A 15,640-nucleotide genomic window follows, 5' to 3' on the forward strand; every position below is an offset into this window, starting at 1 on the left:
GGCCATGTATCGATGTACATACACTGTCAGTACTAAAAATCCATATATAGTTATGTTACGACTATTACAGATCTTATCTCTTTAGCAAAAAGAGGTAAAATAGTTACACATATATGTGCAATATATATTCATGTGATACATTTTGACACATTATGTAACCTAAAATGGCAACGGACCATAACGAAAAGTGCTACGACCGTGTATACTGTCAGTAAAATCTGTATTTTACGTCACATAGATTACAGATTTTTAGTACATAGTGTGACTTAGAACGCAATCATATTTCAGATTGCGTTCTGTCTAAATGGTCATACATGTAAGCAAACCGAGCGACTGGAAACGGCGCACGGCTGGAAACAGCTGGAAACGTAAGTGCTTATAGCTGCTCACAGCTGCTCAGCGCATGAGAGTCTAAGTCTCCTGAAGAGGGCGTAAGCGGACGATACAAAATCTATTTTATCGACCTCGATCAAGTTCGGCCGTCACTCCACAATATTATAATTTTAATCTAATTTTTAAAATTTAAATTGGTACTTTGCATAAATTTAAATATTTCATATTAGTTAGAACGTGTTATTATATATGGCAAATACCTTTATAAATACCGTTGACGTCTTTTAAGACCGCTATAGAATTTTGTATATTCATTGCGCTTGCTATTACGTTTTGCACAACGTCAAATATGAATTCGCCATCGTGTACTTTCCACGCTGCTAATATCCCTTCAGCTATATTGTTAACATAATGTTTATTTTAATAGATCTCTAATAAAATAATGATTTATGTATTTATGTGCGATCGAGCACATAAGTGTATGAATCGGTACCAGTAAATCTATATATTTTAATATATACGTATAATTTCTTACATTTTTGTGCTTGATTTAATTGTTTTGTTCCTCTAAAATATTATATTATATGGATTATATTAAGATATAATCAATAAGGAAATATGATACGGTATATTTTAGCAAATTAGACTGAATGATTATTTTGTACATAATTGTAATGTTTCTTATTCCTTACAAATTTTAAAAAATGATTGCGCGAAATAATGTTTATTTGAAAAGAAACATTTATTATAAAAAATATTTCTGAACTATTTGTTTATTGATGTATTCTATTTTAAACAGTATTTTCTCTTACTAGAAAATTTTAGTATATCTCCTTCGCTACAGTATACTTCACGAACCACGATATGGATGTAATCATTTAACGTTCGAGTTAAAGCCAAAGATCCTCCGTTTTTATCGTGAATAAAATTTTTAAATAGTGTCGAGAAATCTGTTATATTGATCACGTGTTACTATATTAATTTAAAAAAATACTTTTGTTTACTTTAATATAAACGAATTTATAACTTATGCGTACGCAGAACGATGGTGCTAACCTGAAATATTTAAAAACATTAAAACAGCTCGGAAACTTCGTAAACTTTTCTCTGACAAGTCTTCGTATATTATCTCATCGGGAACGAAAGTCGCCATACGATGGATTTGCTCGTCTACATTACGCAAATACAAGGCCTAAAAATTAAATTAGGATTAAAATACATAAAGTGAGTAAAGTATAAATTAAAAACGAACTAGTTTATATTAATAAAAAGGGACAAAAGCCTTGTGTAAAGAAGTCAGATTATTTAACTGTCAGATCTAACCTGTTTTAGTGTCAAACTCTTTTTCTTAAAAACAGGACCAAATAAATCCGGCGTCCAAGCTGTAACAATACTTTCTTCGTTTCTCGGATTATGTGCCATTGTTTTAGAATCAATTTTGCTGTTGATCGATTTGCATAATTTTATTTTATTTATTTTTTTCTTGCACAGATATAATATATTCTACTGCTACGCATTTCAGCTTTTGTTTAAGATAAGTAGTGCATGCAAATAAAACTGAATTTCAAATTATTTCAACCTTTTTATTAGAAAATATCGAAAATGTATGTATACACAAGTATAAATTAAGAATATAAATCTCATTTATCTTTATAATGTTTCATAATTTATGCAAAAACTTGTTGATTATTTAAACTGTGTATATTAAATAATTCTAATATTGATAATCGGACAGTTTTCGGCGAATTTTTGTTGTTAAAGGTCGAAATATTTGTTAATATTTAAACAGCATTTAATCCGATTTATTTGCGAAATGTTTTATATTGAAGAAAATTTAAAATAAATTTAATCCTGACATTACTATGTAAAAAAAATTATCTGTAAATTGATTAAAAGATTTGTGAAAAAAAAGGATTCATTAATTTAGAACACATTATATTAATTTTGCAAGCATTTCATTGCATAAGCTGGGAAGAGATAATTCGAAAAAGATAGACATAAAATATATGTAAATGTAAAATTTTTTACATGTCTTTTAAACATTTTCTGAAAAAAAATTTTACATTAATTTATTATATTAAATATAAAATGAATGCAACAACTTATTATTATATAATATATTAAAATATAATATATTAAATATATTTTTATACATATTTCGTTACATATTGACGCTTAATTAATGATGTCTTTTGTCTATAATGATATCTAACAATAAAAAATAATAAATTAAACACATTACTATGTATTATGATACAGGTACATATTCGATAAAATCGTCAGATATCATCGATCTCCTAAAATGGTAAGATCAATGTTATAGATTGATATATTTTTGAAGTTATCGGCTTACTATAATAATTTGCTAATTGTAATAAATAGTAATTAAATATTACAAAGAGTTATACCTTAATCACTAATTTCTCTATAAAAGTAAATTATCAAAAATAGGAACATATACCGTGGTTTTTAAAATGACATGTATATATAAATATTATAAATCTTGATTTAAGTCATTTCAAAGAATAAATGTAACCAACACAATTTCATTTTAAAGTTAACCCTCAACTACATGAGTGGATCATTTGGACCCGGATGAAAATTTTAATCAGCCGCAATTTTTGTACGTTAATATTGCAGAGTTAAAATGAGGAGGTAAAAAAAACTTGGAATCTTTCTCTGTCGATCGCCGCAATTCAATTGTTTCGTTGTTGTCTTGATGCTAATTGTGATACAATAAAAGTTTGGCTTGGGTGACTTGGACTCTTCAAATGTAAATTCGAGAGATTTTTGCCGAAAGTGAAAATTCGGTTTTAATAAGTGCCTGTTTATTAAAACTGCTTATTAGTGCTGTATTCAAGTATATATGTTGTCTCTTCTTATAATTAAAACATATATTCATTGTCAAAAAAAGCATTTTTGCGAGACAGGCGACTTGGCGAAACGATCGCTCTATTTTCTCGGATTTATAAAATCGTGAGTAAATAATGTCGAAATCATTATATATTTAATATAAAATATTTTCATTGCATTAAGGAAGAAAATACCCGACGTATCTTCGATATCATTATTCCGAGCATGTACGAAAATGCCCTCATTTCTCGTGCAATAATTATACTTTTTGGAATGAATCAATATAATGTATTTTTTTTCTTAAAGTTCACATTTTCTCCTTTTCAAAACACTACTTATTTTTACTTATATCTTTTTTTATCATAAAGATATGATTTAAAAAAAAAATTATTGCACTCTTTTTACAAATTGTTCTTTACTATTCTTTGGCATAACTTTTTTAATTATTATCAAAACCTTTTTATGTTTTGATATTTCGATTCTATATATTGTGGCATTTCAGATTTAGAAAAAAAATATATTTTCCATTGAGATTTGTGATAATTACAAAGCCAGTCAAAACCGCTATGGGTCACTTGGACCCAGACATGTAAATTAATACTCTAAATCGAGATATGTAGTTGAGGGTTAAATCGATATCTGTAATTTTCTTTTTAATGGAAACACATTTTGCTTTTTTTTATATTATATAACTGTACTACTTAAAATATGTAAAATTATACAAATAAGTATATAATTTATATAATTTATAAAATGGAAGTATAAATGTGTCTGCCAACGTTTTTATTTTTTAAATTTAGGAAAGTTTCAAAAAAATGTTCTACTTAAAAAATAAAATCTAGTCTGTGTAATTTTTGTACAATCATATGATACACGCTTCTTCCATATTTATTCAAAATTATCTTTTACATTTTTCTGACAGCAAATTCAATTGGATGCACTCAATGCGCACTAATGCATATTAAAGTTGTACACAAATATTGACGTAAAGATATGTGTTTAATATGAAAATATAGAAACGTTTTAAGTCGTGAAATTCTTAATATAATTTGAAATATTTGAAATATTTGAAATTTTTGCATTTCACTTTAACGCTCAAATTAAATCAGTATATAACTTTTAATAATTTAATTTAATTTAATTTAATTTAGTTTATTGCAAAGCTCTAAAAAGACTACTGCCCGTATTCATAGTTAGACCTTGTACTTAAGACTTACTTAAATTTATCTTTAGATGCTTAGTAGCCAATGAAATAATTCGTAGAGCATCTGAAGATAAATTTAAGGAAGCCTTAAATATAAAGCTTGACTATGAATATGGGCCACAATCATACTGCACACCTACGCACGCATGCACGCACGCACGCGCGCACACACACACACATACGCGCGCGCGCACACCCATCCACCCACCCACCCACACGCACACACACCCACCCACACCCACACACACACACCCAGAGTTGGTAAAGATTAATGTTTCTTTTTTAAGAATAAAATATACTGTATTTCTTCTTAAATATGTTTTTAATACTTCAAATATGCTTTAAACAGTACTGTAAAAAAACATATTTAAAAGATATTAAAAACATCAATTTAGCATGTTTTAAACTATTTAAAACACGTTTAAGACATGTTTTTTACCAACCCTGCACACACCAACCCCACACACACGCGCGCGCGCGCGCGCACACACGCACACAACCGACACGCATACACACACACACACACACACACACACACACACACGCACACGCACGCACGCACGCACGCACGCACGCACACACCAGTTACATCAGTTTCACTTAAACACTGTAATATGTACTAGTACACATTATAATAATGCAAAGTTTGATCCAATTTATTATAAGATATCGACATAAAAGCACGTTTTTATCTAATACATCTATAAAATTTTATAGATTGTTTGTTTAAATATGGATGATGCAGATGTGCTTCACAGAAACTTTTATAATGTCCATCTCGTGACGATTTTCCCAGCATTTCTGTCGAGAGTACAATTCCAAGGACAAGGCAGTCGATGTTGCACATGGTACTTGCCAAGAGTTGTTAAGAAGTCACACAGCAATATGAGCCTAAACAGGAAGCATTTAAAAAAATTTAATACACAAATATATCCATATCTTACATTCATTTTCATAAAAAAAAACAAAATTATTGTTAGTATTTTATCTCGAATAATTAACAGAAATGTATCCTATTATATTATATTTTTGTGGTAAAATTAGTTTTAGTCAGTAACAACTATTATGTTTTCGATATACATTATATTTTACTAGATTTTTATAGAAAAACTATTATATTTTTATTTCATTGACATCATACATAGATAAAATATTTTTATTTTTATACAAACAAAAATTGAAATAAGTTTTTGCCTTATATATATATTTGAATGCTAAAAATATATATGCGCACAATTTCTATGTCCTTTAAGATATGACTAGAGTAATTCAGTAATAAATTATATGTAAGACTTTTATGACATCAATAATACATAAAATTGAAGTTATCAAAGTATCACACAAAACAGAAACAAATACACGTGCATTATTGTGCGTTAGGTTTATAAATAAAAGTTAAGTCACAAGGATATTAAAAGTTATCTCACAAGGATATTAACTCAAATTTTAGGAAAACATTTACAAGAAAAAATTTTGTGATACGTATTAAACTTTTTTATTGAAAAGTTTCAACAAAACTCAAAATATATATAAACATAATAAAAAAATGTCTTAAATGACAAAAATGTAATTTGTATGTAATTATTTTTTTTTTGCATATGTAAAGCATATTGAGATTCAAGAATCTCATAACTACAAGCAGTATTAAATTCAAATCGAAATACATAAATGTGTTATAATAACATAATATAATCCTTTATATGTATATATATACCGAAGATTATAATTTATACAATTTTATCATCAAATTTCTAGATCTTGTTTACATATTTTAACAACTAATGTTTTATTAGTACGAAAATATAATTACATCTGCAAACCTTTGATTATATGAAATAGAATTCTTTGGACTTACGGATTTGAACTCTGAAATTGATATAAAGTTTATGCAGTGTATCTCATTTTTAAATAGTATATAGTAACAAATAAATGATTTATTAGGTAAATTTAAATTTCATTGTAATAACGTGTTTTGTTTGATTGGCTTCCTGGGTCCAGTGCACTGATCATTAAAAATGGAGAAAATATTCAATTTTAAAATGACATTATTTCTGGTATTATTAATACTTCGGTATACACATATATGTATAAAGGAAAAACAATGCGTCAAAATTTTTTCGTTTACGACTACAATTTGTTTAAACGTCAATTACTATGTCGAAGATTTTAATATTTAAATAATAATTACTTATGTCATCGGAACAGTTCTCTATTGTGAGAACTAGTATAACTTCATGTGCATATAACTGCTTAAACACTTTTAACTGTACTTTTATATCAATACGATATTAATTAATATTATACCAGCGATATAATCGGTTATTATTAATGTCGTAGATATATATATAATGAACCACTGTGCTAAGCAAAAGAACTTAATTTGATCTTGGAAGTAACTCATAAAGAATTTGTATTAAAATGGCATACCTTGAGTAAATAAATGGACAATGTGAATTCTAGCTAATAAAATATTGTAGAAACTCAGAAAATATTTGTTATAACGCTCGAACATTCGGTCTAATTTATTTGTAAAACTTTACGAAAAAAAGTTTAATTTATATTTATCTTGACTCTGATTTGATAAATTTTGCAATTTTGAGAGTTCGATTCTATTTGTTCACTCATAAAGCTAGCTCGTGACATGCGAAAGCAATTAACAGTTTATATAATTAAATAAACTTGAATATTTTGTAAAAGTTTTCCAGCAAAATATTATTTTAATTCTTTTTTACGTATTTGCTAGCATATGCAGAGGTCTATTAGATTATTCTGTGCCTGCAAAATAAAAAAAGAATTAATGCATTGCATGCCATAAGCTCTTTTTATCATTGTATACCTATTTTTGCATACAATATCGATTACAAATCAATATATAGCATTTGCATCCAATATCAATAATATTATGTTGCACGTGACGTATAAAACAACTATTTATATTAGCGTCTAATCTAACCTAATCTGTCTGATTATAGACCAATTTTCTATCAGGAAGATCAGATTCATCGGCACGTTTAAAGCAGTTATATATTTGATATACGCCGTCTTTATAAAAGTTTTTGAGCGTTTCTTAACAAACAGAATATTCATCCACGTTCCTGATCGTGTGTATCCTGATGTATCGCGTGATTTTTAAATAAAATATGACGCAATGCACTAAACGCATCATAATTTTGATAAAGATAGGATCTGATCGCTACTTGAGTTGATTCGATCTATATAAATTTAAAATTGCACATTACTGTCCATTGGCTATCAAAGAATTGTTAATAAGAACAATACTTTGAAATTTATCACAAGATATACATGCATTTGATTATAATCTATACACTCTCACATGTAGCATATTTACATATAGATATTTATTAGACTTAATTCTTTAAATTTTATTGCTTTGTGCAATAAATTTTATAAAGAAACGTTATATAATCTCTTGACGATAATATGTAATTATTGTAATAATATTTTTATGCCAAGTTTGAACAATCTAAAAGGCAAAAATAATAAAATAGTTGGTACACAAGAAAAGTGTAAGAGAGAATAGCTACGTACTTGAATAAAATACTGAATAATATAAAATATTGTACTTAAACTATATATTCATTTTGCTATTAGATCTTTACATGCAGAGAAATTCGCATAATATCGATAAGTTCAATAGGAAAGAATAAAAGTAATTGTTTAAATAAATTACGCCACATAGATGTATGTATATGTATCTTATCCTGAATTGTAGAATTATCAAAAGAGAAATGTAAAAATATAATACTAAAAGTCAAAAAAATTTCTTCTGTTTTTCTATTCAGAAAAAAGTCGAAACATTTTAAAATAATTTATATATTTGCTCTTATTTTAATAATCGATATTATTGCGAAGAAAAAAAAAGAGATTAGCAATTAGATAATAATAATAGTGTAGAAAGACGAAGAATAGTAAAAAAAAGTAATATAGTATGTACGAGATCAAGAGAAATAAACTCAATTCTGTCTAATAATACACTATAGTTTTGTGACTACGCTTTTTTTTATTACTTGAACGTACAATTGCGTAAGATACGAGAAGAAATTTCGTGCAAAAAATTTGCAATATATAACATTATGCCCGTATCAGACTAGATATTGGTATTGAGACTGAGATCGAAATTAACAAATTATAAGAAAGAAAACTAATATTAAGTTTAGTAAACTTTGCTTTGATTAGTCAAATTCAGTCTCAATTTCAATTTCAATCTGTAGTCTGATATGGGTATTAGGAAAGTTACATAATTTCAGAGAAAGCTGATACAGCTTTATACATATAGCCATTAAAATCAAATTTTAATGAAAACTAATCGATTAATTTTATCTGAGTACATCAATTTTTAATGTTTTAAAAATTGTATTAATACAAATTTTTGTGCGAAATTTCTATATTCTATTAAAAAAATATTATTGATGAAAAGGGAAACCAGTCCCTTTTTACATCTTCTTCTATTGTCATTAACACACAGGCTTGAAACCAATCTCATAATTTCTATAAATATTCTGAGATTTTTTCAAATAAAAATCTGTATTCATCAGCAGAAAGCAATTAATTAAATTTCCAGTAATTATACTGGTTTCAATACCTGTCCATCACCAGTACCAACTCAAAGGTCGCCAATCCAGATAACAACAATTCAAAAATCGCCAGTTCGGATATCAACTCCAATCACACCTCATTCTGTAGTCATAGCTAATACGTTGAATAATTTGTTTAATGAAATGAACAATGAACGGAATAAACCCAAACATTAACAGGCAGTTGTCGCTTGAAGATAATCCGTTTAACGTGTTATGTCACCTTTTGTTTCAAAATATCGCAACATGTTCAAACATAGATTACAAGGAACAGGGGCAGGTTTGTTGTAAAGCGCCTATAGATATTTAATCAATGACATAGAACATGCCAAACACGTAACTAATACGACTGATGCCAATGATCATCTTTCTGCTAACGTGAAGATAATCCCTCAACATCGACGATGTTGATCTCGGAACCTCAGTCGGCAGCGGAAGAAGATGTGAGTCTAAATCAGCCCACAATTTTCGGCTAATGACATCAAAATTAGAAGGCGATATTACATTTACAAAATATTTTAAATAGAAACTAATTTACCGATATGATTTTTACGTGTCTCTAATTTATCAATTTGCATTCTGACTAGATTACTTCAGTTTACTTCTCTTCCTACACAATCTATATGGCATTTTTGTTTAGTATTTTTCATTCGAACAAAACTCATGTTTTGTTCGAATGAGGTGTAAAAAGAATGTAATTTGATCTGTGCACTTCCGATCGCATACTGCGCACGTGAAAGGGCTTTTAACTTTGTGAAAACTCATATGCACTGCGTACATAATCTCACTCGCAAAAATAATACAACAATGGTAGCAAATAAATGTTTTATGTATATTTATATTATGTGTCATATTTTTCTCTTGGAAATCAGATTGACTTAGAAGTGCCGAAAGAGAAGATTCCGTACAGGTTTGATCTGTGTTCTGGGTTTGTGTGGCGTTGTCATCTATATGAAATTTTTTCTCACTTATTGTTATTGTGGGATATTCTAGTTTCACCGCTTTACGCTTACGTTTTGAAAAGCTGGCCGATTGTGGCTGATTTTGTCTTTTTATCATTGCGGACATACTAAGATCCAATGGCTGATCTATATTTGGATCCGCCAAGTCTAAGATCGTAGTTGATGAAATCGGAATTGATAAAACCGAAGCTGACGGAGTTGAAATCGATGAAATCGGGGGACTCATTCTTAAATTTGTCGGTATATCCTCGATGGTTCTATTTGTCAGTTCTTTCTTTTCTTCTACAAATGGCTTTCGTCTGGGTCCGCGTTTATTACCGTAAACATCGATAGTGGCGAATGGATTCGGCGTACCATCTGGATTCAATACCAAGCCTGATTGATGATTATTATCTTTTAGGTGTTTCTTCATTGCATTACAGAATTTAGTCTTGTATGAGCAATTGCCGCAATTGTACTGATAGACTTCCGAGTGCGTTTTCATGTGACTAGTTAACATTGATTTACTCACGCATGCATATGAACATTCTGAACATATAAATGCTTTGAAATCATCGTGAGCACTAAACCAATGGAATGTCATATGATGCTTGAGCGTGGTGGCGAATGGACACGAGTTGCAGACGAAGCCAGAACATTCTTCCTGTGTGAAATGCTGACGTAAATGCAACCAAAGCGCCAATTTCGTCTTCGCTATAAAGTCACATTTGCTGCATGGTTTCGGTTTGGGAATTTTATTTCTCTTCTTCCCTTTGACTAATTCATTACCGGAATCGTCAAACTCTTCATCATCAACATATCCATTTAAATTGTCATTTTCCATATATGAATTTTTTGTGTACTGGGAATGAGTGATTACATGATCGATATACTCCGTTCTAAAAATATAAAATTTTAACAATAGTAGTCTATTCTATTGAGATGAATAGTGAATACAATTGTATGCAATTGTAGTAATGCAATTAGAGGAATCATTACATTTAATTTTAACCAGAACAATAGAATTTTTCAATTTCATAAAATAAATTTTTAAAAACGCACATGAGTATGGCAAAGTATTGCCATACTCACGGAATATTGAATATTATAATTTATATTTATACAAATAACATGGAAGATGTACATTTTGTGTACCATTTTCCATATATTTTTCTAATATTATTTATTTACTCTTTGCAATTTTCTCTTTTTTCAACCGATCAATCTTCTAATGCGCTCTATATATAGCTTTACATAGGTCACAACTATAAAAAAACTATAAAAAGTTAATATTAGATACTATACCTGGATATCGCAACGTAGGAACACAATCTACACCTCCTAGGTAATTGTGCATCACTGGATGATTGATTACTGTTCATAGCACTCTCGGTTAAACTGGATATAGATGATAAACTATTATTCTTCGAGGACGATAGATTACACGTTCTCATATCGGACGTGCTCGGAATCGAATGGGCGAACAAGAAATTGAAATTGTTATTAGTTTCATCCGCCGATTGTTCACCCTACAGAGAATATAAAAATAATTCTTAGGAAGTCTTCTTTACAAAAAATAAATATATTAAAAATTTAGGGCTAGAGAGAGAGATGATTTAATTAACTACAAGATGAAGAACTTCACATTTTGAAAAATTCTAAAGCATAAGAGACAATAAATGAAAATTTGATTTTATATCTTGAATATATTATAATTTGCAAATCAACATTTACAATTTATATCCTTGTATCTATTTCATTAACGACATACACTCAGCGAGATAAAAAATAAGAAACGTAACAGGTGCAAGCAAAAAAATATTTCACGTTTGAACTTCGAAGACTCGATTGATACGACATCGATGTACGTCTTCCATCGTCGACATTTTGTTGAATATAAAAGGGGACGGGTCCAGAGAATGAATAAAGTACACGACACGTATTGAGGAAAGGAAGAAAGAAGTAGGGAGATGAAGCTCAGTTGGAGAGGGGTTGCACGATTACTCACCATTCTGTCACCCCAAGCGGGTGTGGTTGGCTGAAGGGATGGACATCGCTGCTCGTCAGCAGTGGTCTCTTGTTGATGCTGTTGTTGTTCTTTCTGTCCCTCCTGCTGCTGCTTCTGTTGTTGTTCCGGCATCTGTCCCAAGGATTCGACATTTTTTTCGCATTTTTTCATTTTTACGATCTTTAAAACATGAAAAAAGAATAAAAATAAGATTAGAAAGATGAAGATTAGGATTATATGCGCAATGGAGATTATAACGAATGAAATATATCTAAACGAAACATGAGAGATTGGAACGGAAATCAACTGAAATTTTAACTTTTATATTCATTGTTTAACAAAATAATTAATAAAATCAATAAATCAATATTCGAAGTAAAAAAATTTTAAAACGTATTATTTACCGCGCGTATTATTTACGCACGGTAGCAAATGTTTACGAAATATCTTTTTTTAAATCTAAGTCTTATATCCGGATATTTCAATATCTTTCTCGAGAGATGTAAAGCGTAAGCTTTATATAATTTATTGATCAACGCTGAAAATAATAATAAATAATAATTTGGCAATAATAACACACAGTCTATACAATAAAAGCGTGATTGGTGCATAACTCTGAAACTATTCATTATAATAAAAGATGAAAAAAGTATACTTTATTAAATTAGGACTAAATTAATTGATTACGATGCTTTTCTATTGGTAAATTCACTCGCCATTGTTGTCAATAACTACCTGGCATTTTCGAAGCATGCTACTAATAATGAATTAATATTATTAAGATAAAAATCTCCATCTGAAACAAATCTGTCAAATCTATTGTTTCTACTTTGATCTTCCACCAGAATTTTCCGTTTTTCTAATATTTTTCAACAAAAATTATACCATTCACACTTTTATTAGATAAACTATGCATGCATAACCACTGTATATAAAAACCACGATTTTCAAATTTATTTATGTACTCTGAACAATCTTAAAAACATTAAAACATAAAAACAACATTATAATGAATCATAATGATCGTAACGGGTACACTTATTTTGGTTCATAGCTGTCGTAGAGATTATAGAACTACAGAATTACAGGATAGACCATAAGATGACGAATAACAGTGATTATTATTATAACAACGTAATGGCATATACGCACTTACAACACAATTTTTAAAATTTAGATTGCATTCACAAAAACGATAAATCACTAATTGCAAGCGCAATTATGAATAGCGCTTTAATTCGTGCACGTTTATAGAAGCACATTATTTCTCATTAGGTAATGACAATGTAAATGTCTCATTGGCATAAATTTTTGGCAAAGTATTGCAAATTTAAAAACACGGGTAATATTGATCTAATTAATTGTAGCGAACTGTATAAAATGAATAGTAGCGAATGAAATAAAAAAGGTTTAAGGTAAACGTCCCAGTAGCTGGAGGTTTAAGCGTAGGTTGTCAACAAGTAATATAATTTATAATATTTTTAAAGGAGTTTTTTTTACAATAACTGTTGTATTTATGTTCATTTGTAACGATTAAATAAATATTATTTTTCAATGTGGTCGGATATACTTGGACTTGTCCGGCTATTATGTAGGATTCACACTGCGTGTCATCTACGGCATCTGATGTACGACGATATGATATCCAATAAGAGAATTCGGTTCTAGTTAGTGACATTTTTATCTGCAGAAAACGAATTCTTCTATTGAGTATCGGACGTCGAATGTCATACACAGTGTGAATCCTACATTAGACCCTATTAAGACATTCACCTTAGCTGTCATCGCATTGAAGAGTTTTTAAAAAAATAACATCTACCTACCATAACTAATATGATAGAAATCTTACTCTTCAAATGTTATTCTCAACAGATTTTTGTAAATTTTCACAACTTACGCATTTCCAAGACCTTTTTTTTAGGTAATATTGCAGCGTGTAACGAATAAAAACGATTTAATTTTAGAGTTTCAAATAATCAGAATCAAATGTGACTTTTTTTAAAAATAATTGTTCATAAAAAATTACTACTCTATTATTTTATATACGGAACAATACGTAATCAATAGTACATAATTTATTTTTAACTTATAAATAATTAAATTTAAAATTCGGAAAAAAAATTTTTTAATAAGAAAATATAAAATAATAATAAAACATTCATATAATATTAATATTTGAAACAAAAATATGGAAAATAACAAATTAAATTTCTTAAATTTAAAAATAACTTTATTTTTGCTTTATTTATTCAAAATTTATTGTACTAATTTTATTCGATTTATCTTTTTCCACACAATTGTAAAAATATAAATTTAAATGCAAATTGTAGTTTAAACATAAATTGTTGTTAATATTTTAAATAGTTGTAAAGAAATAGCAGCGGACTTTGGAGCAATGATTCTTTACTTCATATTTTCATTAATATCAATTTTTTACAAATTATCTTCGCTTTCTTTTTTATAAAAATTTCGTATTCTTAAATAAAGAAAAAACGATTTATGTGTTTCCTTTCCGATAAGAAGCGATTCACACTTTATTTTAGGGTTGCATTATTTAAACTGGAGCAGAAAATGAAAAATAGGATTCTCTTTCTACAACCGACGTGACGCCCCATAGATTTTTCACTTAAAGGTCCGTAAAGATACACATACTTGTAACGGTGATCATAAATTAAACTTGACTCTTTGAAATTGTTCCCCTTTCTATGCAAAAAAAAATTAGTACCGCTATACACTTTTTCTTAGGGAAAGTGTGCAGAAACTGAGCGATTTTACATAAATAACAGCAATTGAACACAAAAGGAACTTTTTTGTTTTAATGTGACGTTTTAATGTAAGGCCGTAGTTAGGAATGTGAGCACATGCAAAAAAATAAAAATGAGATTGATTTTTTTATATTGATTTTTGCAGAGTACTGTTTTTTAATTAATATTTACCATAATTATTGCTCAAATGTAAAAATAAGTTATATAATAAAAAATTTCACAATTCTTGCAATAAGCCAGATCGTATAAAAAGCTTATATTTTAATTCTGAAATAAAAAATATCTTATTTATTTGATAAATATTGTTTGTTAAGGAATATGTTTTTTAATTACATAGAAAACAAAAAGAAGAAGTATTCTCTTCTTTGAGAGTACTCCTTCTTGGAGAGCAAGTGCAATTGCTTTGAATTTAAGACCAATAATTTAAGGCCAATACGCAAGTGAATATTTTTCTCGATATATTTATTTAATAATAACCGTTTTCCTGCTTTGAAGTTCCGAACAAATAGCATTATTCTCTAAAGGTCAAAACGACGTTGATGATATTTCGAAATTCCGAGCGAGACGTACGTCAAGATCATAATAATAAATAGAAAACGGCAAAGCAACGATGAATATAACACTCGAAATTTCAATCGACAAACATTACAGGATAGAATAGAGACAACGTGGTAGAGCGCGATAAAGAAAAATTTCTGATAAGTCAAATATTAAAATGTAATGTAACTAAAAAACTGTTAAATTAAATCGAATATACCTCAGTACAATTAAATAACCTTATTTATGTAAAAATAAAAAAGATAACAACTTTATAAGAGTTACTAAAAATTTTTTTTAAATAAGTTATATTTATCATTTATAATAGCACGATATATTGATTTGAGAAGAAGATAAAAAGGTAAAAACCGTACGTTGTATCTTTTGAATATCAATCTGTAGAT

General features: G+C 28.6%; 1 protein-coding gene across 1 annotated transcript; it reads right to left on the reverse strand.

Annotated features, from left to right (window-relative positions):
- Positions 1 to 9,621: 9,621 nt before the first annotated feature.
- Hb (hunchback) lies at positions 9,622 to 12,105 on the reverse strand. Its single transcript, XM_018462879.1, has 3 exons — positions 11,923 to 12,105; positions 11,232 to 11,455; positions 9,622 to 10,825 (listed from the first exon to the last, which is right to left on the reverse strand). Exons 1-3 carry the CDS (start codon positions 12,103 to 12,105, stop codon positions 9,622 to 9,624), a joined length of 1,611 nt encoding a protein of 536 aa, XP_018318381.1.
- Positions 12,106 to 15,640: the final 3,535 nt, after the last annotated feature.

The sequence above is a fragment of the Mycetomoellerius zeteki genome, unplaced genomic scaffold (assembly GCF_001594055.1).
Source record: "Mycetomoellerius zeteki isolate Tzet28-1 unplaced genomic scaffold, Tzet1.0 scaffold149, whole genome shotgun sequence".
NCBI lineage: Eukaryota > Metazoa > Arthropoda > Insecta > Hymenoptera > Formicidae > Mycetomoellerius > Mycetomoellerius zeteki.